At 29.8% G+C, this 21,247-nt stretch overlaps 3 protein-coding genes across 5 annotated transcripts in view; 2 read left to right on the top strand and 1 right to left on the bottom strand.

The window, feature by feature from the left end:
• Positions 1–3,201: 3,201 nt before the first annotated feature.
• LOC111039322 lies at positions 3,202–7,684 on the top strand. Its single transcript, XM_022322786.1, has 2 exons — positions 3,202–3,406; positions 6,444–7,684. Exon 2 carries the CDS (start codon positions 6,464–6,466, stop codon positions 7,430–7,432), a length of 969 nt encoding a protein of 322 aa, XP_022178478.1. The 5' UTR covers positions 3,202–3,406; positions 6,444–6,463; the 3' UTR covers positions 7,433–7,684.
• LOC111039321 (GPI transamidase component PIG-T) lies at positions 3,435–6,171 on the top strand. Its single transcript, XM_022322785.1, has one exon. The coding sequence runs from the start codon at positions 3,618–3,620 to the stop codon at positions 5,340–5,342; it is 1,725 nt and encodes a 574-aa protein (XP_022178477.1). The 5' UTR covers positions 3,435–3,617; the 3' UTR covers positions 5,343–6,171.
• A 2,601-nt stretch (positions 7,685–10,285) lies between the features above and the next one.
• LOC111039320 (fat-like cadherin-related tumor suppressor homolog) overlaps positions 10,286–21,247 on the bottom strand; it is a 77,194-nt gene continuing 66,232 nt past the window's right edge. The window contains exons 16-41 of one of the 3 annotated variants that reach the window (XM_022322782.1): positions 21,052–21,235; positions 20,751–20,975; positions 20,527–20,547; positions 19,863–20,099; positions 19,573–19,773; positions 19,309–19,503; positions 18,934–19,239; positions 18,647–18,855; positions 18,421–18,565; positions 18,186–18,347; positions 17,801–18,118; positions 17,459–17,734; positions 17,134–17,394; positions 16,895–17,065; positions 16,437–16,679; positions 16,140–16,371; positions 15,570–16,077; positions 15,262–15,405; positions 14,464–14,715; positions 13,417–13,748; positions 13,201–13,351; positions 12,632–13,107; positions 12,432–12,537; positions 12,168–12,363; positions 11,549–11,770; positions 10,286–11,490 (exon numbers count right to left, since the gene is read on the bottom strand). In XM_022322782.1, coding sequence (XP_022178474.1) covers positions 11,318–11,490; positions 11,549–11,770; positions 12,168–12,363; positions 12,432–12,537; positions 12,632–13,107; positions 13,201–13,351; positions 13,417–13,748; positions 14,464–14,715; positions 15,262–15,405; positions 15,570–16,077; positions 16,140–16,371; positions 16,437–16,679; positions 16,895–17,065; positions 17,134–17,394; positions 17,459–17,734; positions 17,801–18,118; positions 18,186–18,347; positions 18,421–18,565; positions 18,647–18,855; positions 18,934–19,239; positions 19,309–19,503; positions 19,573–19,773; positions 19,863–20,099; positions 20,527–20,547; positions 20,751–20,975; positions 21,052–21,235 — 5,946 coding nt within the window. In that variant the 3' untranslated portion in view covers positions 10,286–11,317. The remainder of the gene's footprint in view (positions 11,491–11,548; positions 11,771–12,167; positions 12,364–12,431; positions 12,538–12,631; positions 13,108–13,200; positions 13,352–13,416; positions 13,749–14,463; positions 14,716–15,261; positions 15,406–15,569; positions 16,078–16,139; positions 16,372–16,436; positions 16,680–16,894; positions 17,066–17,133; positions 17,395–17,458; positions 17,735–17,800; positions 18,119–18,185; positions 18,348–18,420; positions 18,566–18,646; positions 18,856–18,933; positions 19,240–19,308; positions 19,504–19,572; positions 19,774–19,862; positions 20,100–20,526; positions 20,548–20,750; positions 20,976–21,051; positions 21,236–21,247) is intronic. The other 2 variants (XM_022322783.1, XM_022322784.1) reach the window with 2 other exon arrangements.

The raw sequence follows: 21,247 nt of genomic DNA, 5'->3' as shown, positions 1-21,247 counted from the left end.
ATAGTTTATAATTTTAAAATTTATATTACTACAATATATAAAGTACCTACTATTTTAATTTTTAATTTAATAATTAATAAAGGTGGTGTTTAAATATTTGAAGCACAAGCATGTTTTTTTATGAGTTATTAAATAAAAAAAAAATCTTACTGTAAATAAACGTGATTACTACTTTTTAAATTAAACATAAAGGTATTTAGTGCCTAATGCATCACATTTACCGTATACCGACTATACCAACTATTGTTTGTAAAATTCCAAGTTAAATCTTTTCTCTGAATACTGTCGAGCACGAAATGAATAATTAATATTTTATGTATTCATTTTGAATGCATTGGTTAGGTCTTAGGTACTTATGTATATTTTAAGCTATTCGAGAATATTTAAAAATTAAAATTTCCTTATTTAATTATAAAATAATTTGATTTTTGATGTACGACGGCTTCATTTTAATTCGCGATTCGACCACAAGCAGACGGCATATTAATATTCATATATTATTTAACATGTATATAAACTAAAAATAAAAATAGTTGAATTTTGAGGCACATAAGAACTCCCGTGCACTGCAATACTGTAGTATGACTAGTATGTACAACACTATTTATATCTTTTTAATTTTATAAATATGTTATTATTCTGCTACCTGGATAATATGGATATGCCGTCGTCGTTTGTGATACCGTATTTTTTGTGTTGCGCGCTCGGGAACAAAAAATATGCCCCTACTTCACACGGGTAAATACTTCACAAATCAAATTTTAATTTTGAGACTAAAAAGTAAAATATTTAAGCCCCAAAAGAATAAGTAATCAAACTTACGTATACATCGACTCTTCGGGTAGGTACCTGATATATAGCTGTAAGGCGCCATATCTTGAGTGCTGCAGAAGCCATATCTGCTTTCATCGAATTCCAAATTGAAAAAAATCCAGATTTTTTATAAAAACTACTTGAGTAGAATGAAATAAGTGAGTAAAAGTTTATAGTTGCCATACACATTTCTCTTTTGATCAATGAAATTATTAGAATTGCGAATCGTCTCCGGTGAGTGACGACGATCGGCTTTTGCCATAGATGAGAGGTATTATAATATAATATTATGTTGACATCAGTTTTCGAGTTTTTGACTTCTTTGGATTACACTATACATTTTTTATTTCAAATTCCGAAACAGAATATTATTAGGAGCATTTAAATCTATATAATGCAGAACTCGGCACTCCGAGTACAGGCCATTTATATTTTTAGATACCTACACTACTGTCGAGAATGCATTTCCAATAACATTAAGATGTAACAATATTATTGCTGAATACAGTTTAATGCTTTTAATTATATGTTCAACAACAATTATTCATAATATTTTTTGTTTTAAAGGCAGTTTCCAAAACGTACATAAATTAATATCAGTTGTAAATTTTTTCATACCTATACACCATATAACAGTTAAAAATTGCATTTACTTGTTTAAATCTGTTATTTTTTATGTTTAAGGTAGTAGGTACAATAGTTACACGATATAGACACATGAATAATGGATAAATTATTAAAAAAATGTGATTTTATATCTGTATTGAAATAAAATTATATAGCTGAAATTGAAAATATAAATATATATATATTTTTAGTTAAGGTTTGTAGTATTATATTGATGTATGAACTGAAGAATACAATGTTTAGTAACATAGGACATGTTTACTTTGATGAACTGATTCAGTGAATCTTTTGATCATAAGAACCATAAGTCAACTTGTTCATTTGTTTGTGACCCCCGAAAAATTAAATTTGTGGAATCATAAATCAAATATTCGATGAGTTGTTTCCTATTATAATTATACAAAATTAAATCAAATCACTTAATTCTGGTTCAAACATTAATATAAGTCTTAAGTTAGTAAACTAGGTTTGAATACAAAATAATTTTTTATAAGAATGGAAATATCCATTATCCAAGTAGTCACTATTTCCATTTTTTAAATAATGTAAAAAATATTATTTTGTTGGCATATCAAAGAGATAATAAATAAAAATCATATACATCCCATATAGAGTTAAGTAAAATGTTATAATATTAGCCAACAAACTATGTACAGTAATTAAAGATAAAATATTTATCAATAGAATAATATGGACGACTTGCTGGACAGTGAAATGGTATAATTTAATCTTTAAGTCGGGTAAATCAATCATCCAGGGAAATTTTATTTTCTAAAAAAATATTTTAGCAAATTGAAAATGGAAATTGATTTCTTAAATATTTTAAGAATTGTATACTTTATTTTTTTGTTTATAATTTTATACCTACGAATAAGAAAAATTACCATTACCTTAATTATAACCTATTAAGTTCAAAAAATACAAAATTTGTTTGTTTGTTTTTTTAAAAATGTTTTATTTGTAATATTTATTTATTTATTTGTGGGATTATAGTATAAATTTGTTTTATAAAATAGTAAGTTTTTGTACATCAAATGTCAAAAGTAGCTGAAGTTAATTGTTATTAACGAGAGGAATGCCTTTATCTAACTTGAAGACAAATATTTCCAAAAAATAAACAAATGACGTTTGAATACTTGGCTTATAGAAAATAAAACCAAAACTTTGTTGGTATATTTTATCAAAACAGTAATTGACTCTTATGTAAATTTATGATAATAATTTTTTTTTATAAGAAGTCTTATACCGTTTGATCTGTTTTGTCACCTTTATTTAGCTAAACATGTAAATAAACAATAAATTAAATATTTTTACATTTTAGCTATTGGTAAATTTAAAAGTACTTGCAGTGCTTGGATTTTTTATTTAGCTGTATTGGATCAGCACTATCTAATACATTAACTTAACACCATTACAAAACAGTATTAATTTTTATACTGCAGACATCTACATTATATTTTAATGATATTTAAGCAAAATCTTTAGCTTAACACTTTTCTTTGTACAAATCAATAATAATAACATTTATCATATATGCTATCCGGAATTTGTCTCCTAAAACTAAATCAGTAAATCCGCAAGAAATAAAGAATATTGTTCATGTGCTGGGCGCTGGCATGGCTCTAAAAAATTGGTATAAATAATAAAAATGAACAACAGAAGACCTATTTGAACTGAAGGGTCACAGTACTGGAAGAATTATGAATGTTGTGTTGGTACAACTGGTCGGTTATTATTCTATAGTTTTGAGAAAAGTGCCGTTCTGCCGAATCGGCCGATACGATGTTTAAAAATCTGTAACTGTCTGTCTGAGTGTCTGTTCGGTTAATAGTATTCGCTGTGTCTTAGCTCTCCGCGGTGTGTAGTTCGTGGATTCGCGTCAGAATTGTTGATAGGCACTTCATTTAGTTTTCAGACAGCCTTACCCCTTTTGTTCTCGCCCGGCGCAAGATTCTACGCTCAAACGGTAATATTCAATTTTTCGATAATCCTATCACATTGTTGTATTATTATCATTATCATTGTTAACAAATATACTCAAACTCTGAAACGCGGAAACGCCACAACAACTCTACGTTGTCTGTCGGCCGGTTAATACAGTTTTTGGATTTGCTGTACGGTCCTAAATATTTTACGTTTTGTGTATCTACGTTTTATATTTTTATTTCGTGCGTAAAATGAACGCCAAAAGTCTAGGGTTTTTGTTTGTGTTCATTGGTCCAGCGTATTCAGAGACTTACAGTGAAGAATTGTTCATTAAGCCTTTGGCCACCGGTTTCGTGTATTCGTTCTTTCAGTTCACAGTTATTCGCGAAGATGACTCTTTCAAGCATTCCATTCTGTTCCCACACTCGTTGGGAGACATAATCGATAGATTTCATGTAGCAGAGCTCAATGTCGACCTTACATCTGGCCTGTGGAGACACAAGTCGTGGGGTTATCCGGCCGTCGACGCCCCATCAGGAGCTGAGATATCTGCTCGTTTCCACAATGACACACAAGACGTGGACAAGCACTGGTATGGACTTACAAACGCATTGTCTGGTTTGCTGTGTACGTCGTTAAATTTTATCAACAGTGCTAATAGCTATGAATCATCCGCTGACAGGGTCTACCGATATTCAAATTTACCGCGAGAAAATGTTTGTACTGAAAATTTGACACCGTGGAAAAAACTTTTACCTTGTGATTCTACTCGAGGCTTGTCAAGCTTGTTAAACTCTGGCCGGGTGCACAATGCCAACTATCACTCCTTGGGAATTCATTTCAGGCCGTTATGTAATGCAGGGAAGTGTAAATATGAACTCCGTCAAACTGTTTCTCTAGTGTATGATTCAGTATTTATAAGTTTCAATAACAACTATGATTGGTCTCTCCGCAAGATGTTTGGTACTGGACTGTTCAAGACGTGTCCTTTGGCAGATTACAGTAAAATCTATTTAGATACATCATCAAATAGTAGTGTTCCTTATTTGATTTCACAAGAACCATATTACTTTTTGAAAAACAATATTGCTGTTTATAATCTGAAAGGTATATTTCACCTATCTGCTATAGTGCCCAGACCAAAAATAGTCGTGTCGGAATTACGTCCATTACTGTACACAGATAGATTTATCACTGGATTTGGACAAGAATATGGAGGATTAGTTACCCGTATATACAATGATCATAAGTCGCCTATAATCGCCACCGTCATCGAGAATATTCCATGGTTCCTACCAATTTATTATCATACATTAAAAGTGACCAGCAATGGTATTCGTGTCATACCCAAAGCTCTAATTTACAAACCAGGGAAAGGAAGAGTAAGAATTTACTATTTAGAAATAGTATTAGAGCTTGCACCACGTTCAGTCACAGAAATATCTGTTCAGTTTGACTATGTGTTCTTGAAATGGCAAGAATATCCACCAGATGCTAATCATGGCTTTTATATTGGCTCTGCTATAGTGAAAGCCACAATTCCGAGACATGCAACTTCTCTAACATTTGATAAATCATTGATTGTAGACAATCTAAATTCAACTGGATCCGATTACTTAATTTGTTTGAAAACGGAAAATTTCATCATTACACTACCAACGCCTGATTTCAGTATGCCTTACAATGTCATATGCTTAGCTTGTACTGTAGTAGCATTGGCGTTTGGTCCAATTCACAATATTACTACTAAAAGACTGAAATTGACTACAGCTAAGTATGTGCCTGGTTTAGCGTCAGTTGCACAGAAATTGTATGTTTGGTTGGAAAATATATTTTGGAGTAAAAATAAAAACAAAACAGGAAAAGCAGCAGTAGTTAAAGTATTTGCTCCTGAAGAATTGAGTTACCATCCAACATTAGGACATGTATCTGAAGAATTCATGAAAGACAAACAAGATTATAATATAGAATCATAATTATATAACTCTTTTTTGTTGTAAATATTATATATTTAATTTTATAAAACAAATGTTACGTTACCAAATTTATCTATTGTGTACATTTTTAATTTAATAACTTATTTTCTGAAATAGGTAATATAACCATATGTGTCAGGGATGGCGAATGTCCAATTTGGTACTCGAAAAATTAAAATACTTAATTTTATTTTAATTATAAATTATAAGATCATTTTTCTAATTATTTATATATATTTCATACTTGAAAAAAGAAAAAAAAACATGTGATTTTTGATACGTAACGTTAGAGAAATTTGCAATCCCTGATATAGGTAGCTATGCTATTTCATTGTAGCTTTTTTTTAAAAAAATTTTCTTTATTTCATAAGTGAACATATAATGTTCTGTATTTGATTATTTATTTTATTTATAATATAATATTTAGTAACCGTGGTTGGCCTGATATTATAAATAATAATATTAATGTCCATTTTAAAATTCAACTTCCTTGCTGTACTTTCATATCTTTCAGTTATACATTTTTTTCTATTTTTATTCGTTCTTTATATTATTCAATAGGTAGTATCTCTATGTATTGATAGCCATGATATAAATTATTTTGTGGCTTATAGAATTGTGTTTTCTACCTATTAATTTATGAAATATCACTTATGTACATAATTATAATATATTTTATTACTTATTTTATGTTAACACTAATAAATAATAATTGTAGAGTTGGTTAAGTAACTATACCTTAGTATACCTTTACTATACCTAGTACCTATACCTTATATTTTATGAGGTTAAAATGTCTAAGTAAAAAATATATTATTGTAATATTGTTATATTATTTATTTTAAAATAGAATACCAAATGGCTAATACAAATTATACAATTAAATTTTTTTAACCTTTTAAATATAATATGACTTGGTTAGAATCTTTTAAATAAAAACAAAATTATAAGAAATTGCTGATGAATTTGCATTCATTAGTTTGTTGTTAGGCTTGAATTTAGGTTAATGTGGTGTCAAATAATTACAATTTTTGTAATTAAAAATCTTATTAGTTAAAAAAAATAATCTATAATTTTGTTTTTTGATTTTGTGTGTTCTAGTTCTTTAATACTATTAAGAAATGGCAACTCTTGAAAAATTGATGTTGGACAAAATTCTTATGAAGATGAAAAGGTTCAACATGCATGAACTTAAACAGCTATTCAAAATCTTACATTTGAACCTGGAATGGGAAGATATTATCAATATAGTATCCGAATGCCGTTTGCGTTTAAGTGTTGCAAATGTTGTGTCAGTAGTACATCAGCATTTAAAAGATAGTGATTTTATTGATGAAACATATCATCGAGTTTTGTTACTGGACACCATATTCCATCAAAATAGTCAGTGGTGGACAGTGACTATTGATAAAGTTAACAAGCAGTTGTTGGACAAAGAGATAATTAGAAATAATATTGAGGCCATGTTAAACAAATTAAATATTAAAGCAATTACATATGTTATGAAGTGTAATAAATTGTTTTGGGTGTTAATAGATATTAATGAAACAAAAAGAAAACAAACCACTGTGAAATTAAACAATCCATATTTTTTCACCATAGCTCCGGGAAAAGTGTTCCATATTTTTCACAAACCTCAAAATATTGATAATAGACTGTTGAAAATTGTTATAAAATCAGTCGGAGCCAGTAAATGTAAGCCATACTCGCTCTCAGGCAAACATCTGCCTTCAATGGTAAGTTTGTTGGAAGACAAAAATAGAGGTAATGAAAAAAGCAAGGAATTACCAACTTTGGTTAACAATTACAAGGAAGAAGACGTTCAAGAATATGTGCAACAACTATTTGGGGAAAAATGTCGGGTACTTAACGAGTTTACAGTAAACGTGGAAAGTGATATGTCAGTGTTCAGCAATAGCAATCCAGCCGGTAAGATGTGCAAAACCAAAGTGGTGCTTAAAGGTGAAAGTATATTAGATGGTGTTAAAGACATGATGTTGTCAGGTGTATTGCAACCACCATATCCAGATTGGGTTACAAAGCTACCAGTTTTGGGTAAAAATAGTGTAAATATTAATGTACGACCTTAAAATAATGTAATTAATAAATAATATATCATAGTTTAGTATTTATTTAATTATTAATTAATGTATGACAATTTCATATTATTTTGTATGAAAGGCTCTCCTGTAAATACACATTCATTTTATCTAGTGCGAAGTTCAAATTGTCTTTATTCACTACTTATCATATAAAATCATCCATTTGTTTGTGATATAGTTATTTAATTAAATGTATAAAATAATTTGTGTACAGTTATAAAAATAAACTTGTGGTTAATATTTGACTAGTTGTTTTATGATTATGTGAGAGAAATTTCTGTTCAATGAGTATAAAACTATTTAAAAAACTTAGGATGAGCATTAATGACCATTATAATAGATGACAATTACTAAAGATTCCTTTTTAAGGTTAACAAGCTTAGTCTGAGTATATACCTGTAGAATTATATAATATTTTATTTTAGTGAGATGTTATTGTCATGCCTAGGTAATGCAGAAAATATCCTATTTTCTTAAGGAAAGGAATTTTAAAGTCAGGTATTTTGTTAATTTTTTTTACTCAAATTATAAGAAATAATTATCTTGATATTTTCTTATGTTTTTTAGAATAAGTGAACTTCAATGTGATTCACTGTAATTGTTAATATATATATTTTTTTTAGATTCTGATCAAATGTACTGTATTAACAATGTGTTTTTTCTGGCTGTTATCATCATTTTTAGTACTAAAAATGCTAGGATTTTAGCCATTCAGCATCAGCATATTTTTTGATACAAAAGTGAATTGAATTGTTACTTTTGGGAGGTCAAAATTTAAAATTCCCACTGGTTTTCAAAAGCAACGGGAAATAAAAAAATATTAAAAAATATTTTTCCAAGCAAAATTGATTTTAATTTTTAGGTTGAACGCAAACATTAATAAGTACTAAGAGTATTAAATATAATCTCAAAAATTTATACTAATTTATTAATAATAACTTGCAATTTTCTCTATGTATTTATATTGCTATTTTCCATACATCATAACATTTTTGAGTTATTTATAACCTTGGGAATGTTTTTGTGCTTGTAATTTTTTTAAAACTATTGTTGATCAATAAATAAAAAAGCATTCAAGGTTCTGAAGGTTCTTCATAAGTCGCATCAATAGAAGTTCAAAAGTATTAAAGATACCTACGCACAAATATTTTTTATATGAATTTTAAGTTCAAATTTTGACAAATTTCATTAAATTCCAAAAATTCTTAAGTCTGAAAACATCTGAAAGTCACTATATTCATAGCCACGAGAAATTTTTATTAATTTCTTCTTAATTTTTAAATTTGATCATTTATAAAAGAATGCTATGATGACACAACGCATCCAATCAGAATTGTTTTTCATATGCCATGATTTATCATTGTATTTAATTATAACACATCCATTACAATGACATACCCGACTGCTACTGTACAGTAAAGCTTGTACCACTTGTCCACCTTTTTTTTTTTATCATAATTTATTTGAAATACACAATCTATAGTTTTTTATTGAAGCAATTTACAATGGGCATATGCGAGTAGGTATTTTATATGGACATGAAAAAAAAATTAAAGCGAAGTACTCAGCAGACACTGAAATAAATGTACACAGATTCCAAACTGAGAAAATTAATTATCTGTAGAAATTAAAGTTTTAGTTGTTTTTATTTTGTTTAATGTAATTTAATTCTAACTAATATTGAGAATAAATAAATCTCAAAAACAAATTTTTAGTGTTAATAAAATATGTTAATAACTAATATTAACCCTTTGAGGAGCATAGACGTATAAATACGTTTTGAAAATACACTGCCAAGAGGAGCATTGACATAAATATATGTTTTTCCCGCAAATTTCTTTTAGTTTCATTGTTTGTGTTTCATCTGAATAAATTACCGTAAAATACCTTACATAAAATATATGTGAAATTAAAAAAGATGTATTTATACGTCTTCGCTCATAATTTTTTTTCTAATTTTTCATTCCTGAGCTGCTCAAAAGTTAAAATTAATAATGAAATGAAAATTGTAGCAATAGCAATTATGGCATACATTTTCTTAACACTGACTGTTGGCATCCGCACAGTATCAGATTATAAAAATGTTTTCACGGATACCGGAGGTTGTATTTTGTTATTATCTACATGTCATATGACTGCGAGCTGTCATAATCACATTTATTTGTCAGTATGTACATTTTCTGTGGCATTGGACTAATAATGTTTATGTTTTGATGACGGCGTAGAGGAGAAAATGTTGCCTCAAATAATACATAAGTTGCCTTAAACAGAATATGTACATTGTACATTTAACAATTTATCAAATATTATTGTATAATAAATAAAAATTGTAATTTAAATCATTTAGATACAACATCAGAAATAGAACGCCTTTGCAAATGCAAGGGCGTTAAATGACCAAACAATAAAACAATTAATTTATTAATCAAGTCATACTTAGTTTATTATAAAAATAATCTATACATTTGTCCATAAAAAAATATATACTATGTACGAAACTTACAATATAAATGTATAACTCAAATCCTAACGTAACAATAAATCAACTCCTATAAATATATATATACATACATACACACACAAGTCATACGTTTTAAGTAATATGCATGTAATAGTTTTTAGACAGCCGAGTCCAAATTTTTGAAAATACAAAATACTTTAGTTTCTTTCCTCCGAGATGTGCTTTTCTACTTCCACTAATTTAGTTTGTATTGCACTACAAAAACAATGTTAAGTAGATGTATGGTTATGTATGTGTATGTATTGTATTAGTATATATTAATATTATAAATTTATAAATATTTATAAACGTATAATATTAATGTTATTCGTACACGGTTTAGTAATTCGATATTTTTTTTAATGATTAGAAAAATAATGTATAATAACATTTTAGTATATTACATAAAAATTAAATGAGAAAGAAAAAAAAAATATAGTTAGGCACTTTTGGCGGAGGGGGTATGAGGAATAATATGAATTGTTAAATTATTTACAATAATTCATTGTTAGAAAAATAAAAAAAAAAACAAATGTTTTGTTGTTTCACAATTATTAACAGGACACAAAAACTAAAAACTAAATAGGATTTTTTTCTTATTGGAATGGCACAGTGTCGCGGAACTTTAATATAAAACTTTGACATATAATAATATTTTTTTCTCTTTCATGAACACAATATATTGAAAAAAAAAAAACTCTTTACAAGAACAAATATATAATTACATTTATTGCCTGATGCCTCATTCAGTCATTTGTGAGGGGAAATAAAATACAATAAATGTACAAAATCGTAATAAACATTTTATACTAAGTATAGAATAAAAGTACGACCGACCTATTATTAGCACCAGATATATTAGCACTGGTTCAGTAATTATTATTAATTATTCCGTAAGGACTAGGTGGAATATATTAGGACTAATACAGTCTGTACCAATCCAATGACTGTTAGATAATGATAAACACAGGTGGCGGATATGGTAAGAGATCATTTTTCCAATGGGAAATGAAAATTATTAAAAATAATGATTTATAAAATATTTTATGCACTGGACAATGGTTGTTGGGATTTTTATTTTTTAACATTTCAATTCTAAGGGCAAAATAATAACTAAGTTAAAAAAAAATTTTAGAAAAAAAGTTCTCAAACTATCACAGAAGTACATTTTTTATTTTTACATACGTAAATAGTTAAACATTAAGAAAAGCATTCAGTCTTCCCATACTAAATGGGTCAAATAATAATAAATAATATTAATTCTATACAAAATGAACATGAAAAAAAAAATGAAAATTGTCAATACCCAAGTTAGTAATCAACTTTTTAGACGATAATTGTCTTATGGAATGTTCTATGATGTTTATGTACCCTCATACAGCAGTAGACATAGGCATATCTGGATCATCAATTTCACATACATTAGTGGAGAGTTCACTCTGACTTGGATATCGTTGAGGAAAACCGTATGTGACTACATCATCGTCTTCACTGCGGTATGATAAGTATAACTCTTCGTCGAGTGTTTCCAAATCCCTGGCTGGATCTATCAGATAGTTATACTTTATTAGTTTAAGGCAATATAAAAAATTATATTAACTTACCTATTATATGGTGATGCACTTCGTCGTTGCTGTCACTGTGGAAACTAGACGAATCGGGCACTTCACTACCAGGTACTTCACTGATATTAGGCAGAGGGTTTTGGCTGCGACGCACCCAGTCCGAACAGTCCCAATGGTAACCACCTAGTATTTTTGTGTCTTCTTCAGGACAGTGCATTGACATTCTTGGCACTCTGGTAACATCCGGAATCACTTTGAGATCTATAACAATTTTTTGGTAGAAATAAATTTGATGCCTCCGTCTTATAAATGAATAACATTAAACAAATTTATGTTAAACAGTTTAATTTCAGTGTTACTATTTCAGTGAATATCACATTGATATGGTTACTGTGACAACATTTACTGATTTGTCAAAAGTGTATTTTTTGATAGTTTTATAGGCTATTGAGTAAAATAATACTCATAATGTGCTTAAAATAAAAATATATGACACTTGAAAAAAAAAAATAAGAAAATGCTTTTAAACGGATTTGGTTGATTAAATTAAATATAAATCTTAAATTTTAAATCAAATAATTTGATATTTTTTTTAAAAGGAAACTTGTACACTTTTTGTTATGTATTATTTATTTATAGAGTATTTTTATATTCTTACCTTTACCGTTCATTATTTTGTTGTTGCTACCACCACGGTTCAAGTTGCGTAAATAATCAAGTGGGACATTTTCTAAGTCATCACCAGCTGAACCATAACTCCTGAGAGTGTCTAAATTGTTAAGTTGATTTGCAGCTACAGTAGCCATGTAAGCTGCGTCTGGGTTGCTTGCTATAGCAGTATAAGATACTGGCCGCTGAAAGACAAAAAATTAGTATTAGAAAAGAAAATAGTGTTATGCGGTGGTGTAATGTGTACATATACCTGAGCAACTTCTAGATTGCTGATTTTTGCAGTTCTTTTGAATTCTGTGTTCAACACATGTATATTCTTATTGCGACGGGCATTTCGACGTTTCACACGGCACTTCCTATAGTAAGGCAGGCAATCAATTGGTTATAAAAAATAAAAACAAGTAGTTTCTTAAATATAGCTGACCGATAAATGATAAAGAAATTACTGACCTGCATATGATCAATACACATATGACCATAATGATAAAAACCAAGGCAGCTGAGGCAGCAGTCAGTTGAATCCAAGTTATGTGCAAATTGGATAAAATTGGGGGCCAACAGGCAATTTCATTGCCGGCCAAGCAACGGTCTCCAACGCCTCGAGGCTTGTCACACTTGTATGTCCCATCAATTTCATTATCCGGTACACAAATCTCGTCCACAGAGCACTGACACTCTGAAGTCATTTTGTTTTCGCATCGTTTACCGACAAAACCTAATCGACAAGAGCAATGCGGTTGATGGGTATGCGCAGGCGCCACAAATGTTGCCATATCAGTAACTATTGTCTGAACCTGATCTGCTAGCCAAGTAATGCGCTGACTACACACACCCTGGCCAGGCGTACAATTACAAGGTGGTACATTGTTTGATATGACCAAGCCAGCCTTCTGAAGGGCAGTATGCATGGTATTTAAATCGGTTCCCTATAAAAATAAAATTCAACAGATTAGATGATAGCTAATAGGTAGGTAAGTGTTGGCTGTTTCAAAATTCAACACATTATGATCTCAACTTACGCCTCTGATGTAAAGCAAAATATCTAGGTTGCCTTGCGGAGCGTCTTGGATGCTGATCAAATTTACATCCTTACCCAAATTCAATTTTAATGTACGCATCAACAATTTTTTTTGGCTGGATATGAAATGTTGCGGTGTTACAGACTTTAACCTATAACAATGAATAAACATTGTGATTTGTTTGAAAATCCAATCATTATATTGATTCAGGCATACCTTATACTGATGGCTTCATTTAGCATATCATCAGTCAGTGAGTCTACAACCACATTAACTGTGGAGTTTGACGAAAATTTACCATCACTGACCGACACATTAATGGAGTAATAGCCAGCATCTAATCCTTGTGGTGCTCGTATCTCTCCTGATCTCTCGTCAATTTTGAATAGTTGATTGTGGTTCATCACATAATATGCCAATGTATCATATTCATCTTGGTCAGTAGCATGCACATGTCCTAATGATCCTCCTTGCCAACGGTCTTGCCAAGATCCTACCCAGACTTCTAGTGGTGTTATAATAGGTCGGAACTGTGATTCTTCGATTACCTAGGGAATAATAAGGTACATTTAAAAACAAGGTTATAGGTACACCGGTGAACAATTTTAGTTTTATTTCCAAGACTTTATTTAAGCAAATCAAATTTTGTTTATATTACTTGAGGTATTAACTGTATACTCAAATTAAAATGCATACAACTGTAAAAGTTAATTAATAATTAATTTTATAAAAATAACAAACATACCTACTTCATGTTTAATAATTATTTGAAGGCCAAAAGATTTTTTTTTTTAAATAATATGAAAATGTATCATTTAATATGTAAGATAATGGATGTATTTTTTTGCCTTTTTTACTTACAAATGTCTCTTTGTGTTCAATTTAAAATTGATTTAATAGTCTTATACATATATAACTTACCTATCAATCGTAATTTGTATTAGTAATTTTAGATCAGATGGTTATTTATGCATGAAATACGCACCAATAACTTTGGTGGAAGTAGAAAAATCAATCATTCTTTCAGTAAAAAAATATTTTAAGTTTAAACTTTCAAATTTCAGAAAACAATGTATGTATATACATGGTTGTTAATTATTTTTAAAATACAAATAAGTAATATTTAAAATAAATCTATAATACTGTTAAGTTCATTTTTAAATTTATGTTTTATATGCTTTTTTTTGGTATTTTTTTACATTTTAAGTGCTTTTTTAAAAATTTTTTTTATTAATCTGAGCTCTAATTATTTAACATTTTTACCTTAATATGAAGCCATGTGTCAGAATGTAGAAATGGTTTATGATTGTCAAATACACGTATAAGTAGTTTATAGTTCTGTTGGAAACGATGGTCTAGAAGCATAGCTGTCTTAACTGTACCATCAGGATCAATACTGAATGCATTGCCATCATCATTGTTACGAATGTCATAGGTGAATGGTCCACCGTTAGGTTCTAGGTCTGCATCTGTCACAGAAAGTTGGCAAACAATCCAACCAGGTTTTTTGTCCTCCTGAAAAGTTGTCATATATCATAATATTATTATGTGCAAGTACAAAAGAGGGTGTATATTTGTGTGTGAGTGTTTCATTGTTGAAACTAGGGTAACACATCTAGAGAGGATGCTATAATCCCAATAAATAATAAATGCAAGTTATCTCTATAATTGAATGCATTGTGCAGTTTCTATTAAAACTCAAATGTAACAAAGTTAAATTTTCTTGTTCTGTTGACTGTTGTTGCAATTTAATTTTGAATGTTAAATTTCTGTTGTATTTGATATATAAAATGTATGATTCGCAAATTTATAAACCTTTTTTTGTAACATAAATGATTTTCATAATTGAATATAATATTATAGACTTGTTTAGATAAAGATAAGTTTCAGACAATAATGTTAAAACATGACAAACTGTGAAGTTAATTCAAACATTTTCCTGACAAGTCTTAAGTCTTAAAACTATAAAAAAATGTTAGGAGTAACTTGTTTTTTTTTTTATGATTGGCGGAGGGACTAGACATCCCTAGTTGTACTAATTTTGTATAACATAATACTTACGTGGACAAATGCTGAGTAGTTATGCTGTGAAAACAATGGCGGGTTGTCATTAACGTCATTCACTTGTATTTGGACTAATGCAAAACTCATGAGTTCAGGGACACCTGAGTCAGTAGCTCGAATTTGTAGATTATAAGTTGATACCTGTGAAGAAAAGTGAATTGGTTGAAAAACAATTTTCAAATATTTCTTATAATAGAAAAATACTTTTTAATTAAATAACCTAACATATTTTATTAATTTAAGATACTGAACAATGTAGATGAAAAAAAAAGTTGTATTTTGCAGTTGTAAAAATATATTATTACCTGTTCACGATCTAAAGGCTTGGCAACAGTTATGTTGCCTGTTAAAGAGTCTATGGCGAACTGTTGATGGTGGTCTCCTTTAACCAGGGCATAACGTATTTTTCCGTTGAGTTCGCTGTCCAAATCAGTTGCCGAAACTTTAATAACAACTTCACCAACGTGTACGTCTTCATCGATTTGAGTGGTATATGCTAGTTGACCAAATATTGGTGCATTGTCGTTGGCATCCAAAATTGTTATATTCACCATCGCCTGGTTACTCAATGGTGGTTCACCCAGATCTGTTGCTTGTATTGTCAGCAAGTAGTCACGAACTCTTTCATAGTCGAGCATTTCAAACACACTTATAATACCAGTTTCTGAGTTTATCGAAAATTTGTTGTGTTCGTTACCACCGGCAATTGAATACACTACTTCGGCATTTTTACCAGAGTCAAGTGACGTAGCCAATACTCTGGTTACTTCAGTGTCAATGGGTGCAATTTCAGTAACAGTAGCATAGTATGTTCTGGAATGATAGTTAATAGTTACATAAAATTGCGAACAATAAAATTGTTTGATTTAATTTACCTTTGAACAAATATTGGTGGGTTGTCATTGACATCCAATACAATTACATGTAGCTGGGTGATGCTTGAAAGTGGAGGGGAACCATGGTCAATGGCTTTGACAGAAATATTGTAGGTCTCGCAAGTTTCACGGTCCAATTTTTTAGCCAGTGTTACAATACCACTATCCGATGAAATAATAAAGTGATTTTCAGCTGAATCTAGTAATGAAAACTTAAGTTTTCGATTTAGACCTAGAAAAATTATTATCATTTTTGTTACATAATTCAAAAAGTATTTACATCCAATTTAAGTTTACCTATGTCAGCATCAGTCGCATGCATCTTGATCACTATGGTACCAATTTGTGCATCTTCTGACAATGAGGCAGTATTATTATTATTAGAAATAAATAATGGAGCATTGTCATTGACATCCAACATTGTAATTTCCACTTTAGACACGCATTCCCATTCGTTTTTTTCTCGATCTTGTACGTGTGCTTCTAAGTTGTACCGTGACTGCAGTTCACGATCCAGAGTCACTGCTGTTTTTAATAAGCCTGTAAGCATGGACAATATTTAATTTTCAATATAAAATATATAATATTTTATTTATGTTGAATAAAAAGTAAAATAATTTTGTAAATTTTGTATTTATATTTAGTTATAAAACATCTACAAGTACTCAATTTAAAATGTATGGTTTAATAAATGAAAATTTAAATTATTTAAGTAAAATTATTCTGATAAATAAGATTAAAAATATGAAAATTACCAGTATCTATATCTAAACTAAAGTGTTCTGCTCCATAACCAGTAAGGTAATATCGTAATTTTGGATTTAAATCTGTATCACGAGCTTCTATTTTTAATATAAAATTGCCAATTGGCACTCCCTCTGAAAGCATTCTCCTGTAGCGGTGATGAAGACAGTATGGTTTTTCATCTAACAATAAAATAAAAAGATTATTTTTAATTAAATTAGTTTTTTTGCTTATTGTGAATATGATATACCATTAACGTCTGTGACTGTGATATGAAGCTGTGTAGTCGAAACATAAGTTCCATCGGTAACTAATATTGAAAGTTGATAATTGTCTAATGTTTCTCGATCTAATGTGTTGGCTACATAAACTTCACCAGTTGACCGGATGGCAAATTTGGAATGCATATCCCCATCACGAATGTGATACATTAATGTGGTTGGTAATTCATTGTCATCGTCTAATAATGTTAATTGTACTACAACCGTTCCAGGTAGCGAATCTTCCTCAACTGTGATATTAAAATTAGGTTATGCTACATGACTTAAATTTCAGAGTTGAAATATATGTGTTACCTGATGCTGCATATGAAGCTTGAGAGAAACGTGATGGGTTGTCGTTATAGTCAACCAAAGATATATGTACTTTAACAGTGGAGTTTAATGATGGTGTTCCACTGTCAAAGGCCATTACATCAAACATATAAGAAGATTTTACTTCTCGATCCAAATTTGATACAGAAACACTAATTGATCCAGAGTACTGATCAATCACAAATGGTACATTAGATTTGGAATTGATTAAATATTTGATTTCACCATTTTTGCCTTCATCTAAGTCAATTGCATGAGCTATAAACACAATTATTGGTTACAAAAACGAAAAATTATCAAATTAAAATATTAATATTGCATTACTTTTCACCACTAGAGTGCCTTCAGTAATGGCTTCTGATATTCTGGCACTATAAAAGTCATTGTCAAACTCTGGAGCATTGTCATTTTCATCTAATACTTTTACATAGACTTCAGTCAATGCAGTTAATGGAGGAGATGATTCAGTGTATGCAAACACGCCAAGTATGTGGAATGCCTGTTTTTCTCTATCCAACAAGCCAGTAACACTTATCTGACCTTGATCGTTTATTGTGAATAGTTTGGCGGTCTCATCAGAAGCAGTGATTTTGTATTTGGTTTCAACTTGAGATACCAATTTTACAGTTGTTACAATAGTGCCTGTTGAATTTAAAATGTATGTTTATATAATATTCAGTTTCGAGTTTATAAATATTATAGATCCTACCAATAGGAGAATTTTCTGTTAAATTAAATTTTTGGTCTTCTTGAAGAAATACGGGAGGAAGGTCTTCAGGTGATAACACAAATAGCTCTATAGGGACATCTGATTGTCTTGGTGGTGTTCCACTATCCGTTGCTCGTATAAAAAACTGATACACATTATTTTCTAAAAAAAAAATGAATTGATTTAATTTAAGATCTGTCATTACTAAAAAATTGATCTATAAAAAACACCATACTTAAGGATTCAACTGTTTTCAGTAAAACAAGAGCGCCTGTGTACTTGTTCACAGTCATTAGTTTTGTTATGTCACTAGGTTCAATATCATTGATTGAATAAGTAATTTGACCAGATGGTTCTTGGTCATCGTCGACTGCTTTCACCTAATATTTATGAAAAATAATTACAATATAAAAGTTAGTTTATGGTTTTCAATTGCATATAACTATTATAGCAAGACTAACCGTGAGAAATCCTGTGTTGACTGGTAGTGAACTGTGTATGCATGTTTTGTATTCTGGTAAAAGGAACCGTGGTGAATTATCATTTTCATCGCTCACCCGAACTCGAACCAAAGTATATCCACATCTAGCTCCTTGGTCACAAGCCAAAACGCTTAATTCATATAGTGATGTCTCTTCTCGGTCTAATGGCATTCTCGATATAATTTCTCCTTTAATATAGAAAATACATATTATTGTTATACATTTTTCAATAAATTTATCATTTTTTAGTTTTATATTATACATACCAGTAACATTATTAATGTTGAATATTTTTGACATCTTCTTCGACGGTATTGAGTAGCTCACCTCACCATATGGACCTGTATCATTGTCTATTGCCTGAACACGAATGATTACAGTCCCTGACAATTGATTTTCTAAAATGCGTCCATCGTATTGGAGTTTTTCAAACACAGGATTATATCTGTTTGTCGACACCATTTCAATTCTAACTCTTGAGAAACTTGTATACACTCCATCACTAACTGATACATTGAGAACATGTTCGTTTACAGTTGTTAACTTGTTCAAGTTTGAAACAATTATAATACCTAAACAAATTTGATTAAAATTATTACATATATAAATATTAATACTAGTATAATATAATTCACTCTTACCGGATTTTGAGTTAATATCAAACATTTGTTGAGCATTTCCTCCAGTTATGCCATACACCAGGCGTGAGTGATCAACAATATCTGGATCGGTAGCAGTAACCATAGTAACAAACTGCCCTCTTTCAGCATCTTCCGATAACCAACATGAGTATGAAGATTGTTCGAATTTCGGTGCATTGTCATTTACATCCAGTACTATAATAAAATAAGGTTATAAATAATACATGATTGTTAAACTGAAAGGAATATAATATTAAGACTAACCGGTAATCCAAAGATGAGTTGTGGTGCTCAATGGTGGTAAACCTGTATCAGTTGCTTCTAATACAACATGGTGAAATGGGCGTGTTTCATGGTCTAACGATTGTTTCAGATAAATTGAACCTTCTTTTTCATCTATGTGAAAGTAATCAGAAGAATTTTCTTCATCTTTTTTGATAGAATATTTAATCACACGATTTACATCTAAAATAAGTAAAAAAAAAATTTATTTAAAATGTATTTAATAAAATTACTCAACATTTTTTTAATGTTAATTTCATATAATGTTTTACCGGTGTCATTGTCAGTAGCTGTAACTCTCAGTATAAATGAACCAAATGACGCAGATTCTGATATAGAGATGTTATAAGAGTCTTGAAAGAATTCAGGGGCACAATCATTTACATCTGTTACCATGATACTGACCAACACCTCTGCTGATACTCCAGACACACTGTCTGTAGCTCTAACAGTCAATGTGTAATGTTGGACTTGTTCATAGTCCAAATTATCCACAGCATACAATAAACCTATTTAAATGTAATTATACTTTATATTGCATTGGTATATAAGTAGTTCAACATAATTCATGCTTCACAAAACACATGTTGTAAGTATTTAGCTAACTTGTTTTCAGATTTTTCACTTATAAAGCATACCAAATTTATATTCCATAAAAACATTGAAGAATACAATAAATTGTAAAGGAAAATCTGAAGACAAATGCATAAAATTAATATAAAATATCACCTAAGAAAACTTGGACATAGTAATTGAAGTTAAAAATTTTATATTATTAACAAAAGCTGTGTTTAAGGGTTAGGTTAATCATGCGCAGAAGTAAAGATTTATTATGGTGCTTTAATTCCTGATGTCCAAGTTTTATACTGGGAGTTTAGGAAAACTCTGAAAAAAGCACAAAACACACACAATAGAATAACTATAATGTGTACTCACTAGTACCACCGTAATCATCAGCTGTTGAGACCACCAAGAAAAGAAATAAAATACAAATAGTAAGTGATGTGTTACATAGAAGTGTAAATATTACTAAATAACAATTATAAATCTAAGAATTTATTATCCTTCACCATTAAGCTTAAGGTAATAATGAAGAGTGATTAATATTTAATAATGATTAAATAGTTGTTAAAGAAAAAATAATTTAATAGATTACTAACCGGTGTTGAAATCTATGGCAAATTCTTCAAACGTATTTCCAGATACAATACTGTAAATTAATTTCCTGGCCAATGGAGAGTCAGCTCTAATAGTTAACGGTATAGGTGCGTAAAGATCAATATTTTCTGGTACAGAGACAGAGTAGAATTGTTTGTCAAATACAGGCATTGATCGATCCATAACTTTAACATTGACTTCTACTTCAGTCGAATAAGACTGTTGTCCTAAAAATTTTTTCAAACAACAATAGTGGGTGTGAATAAGATTAAAAACGAATTAATAATTATTGTTGATCATTACCTCCATCGAATGCAGCAACAGTTAATTTAAATTCACTTATACGGCCATTGTTTTGACTTTCCAGATTATGTCGCAGAAATATCTCTCCAGTGCTCCTAGACACTCTAAACAGTTCGCCAGGTCCTTTAGTTAGTTCATATCGCACAGCTGCATTTTCTCCTTGATCCAAATCCACAGCATGTACCTAATTTTTAAA

This window comes from Myzus persicae, unplaced genomic scaffold (genome assembly GCF_001856785.1).
Source record: "Myzus persicae strain clone G006 unplaced genomic scaffold, MPER_G0061.0, whole genome shotgun sequence".
NCBI classification, from domain to species: Eukaryota; Metazoa; Arthropoda; class Insecta; order Hemiptera; family Aphididae; genus Myzus; species Myzus persicae.
The sequence above is the reverse complement of the archived record's forward strand: the minus strand, read 5'-3'. Positions and strand labels throughout refer to the sequence as shown.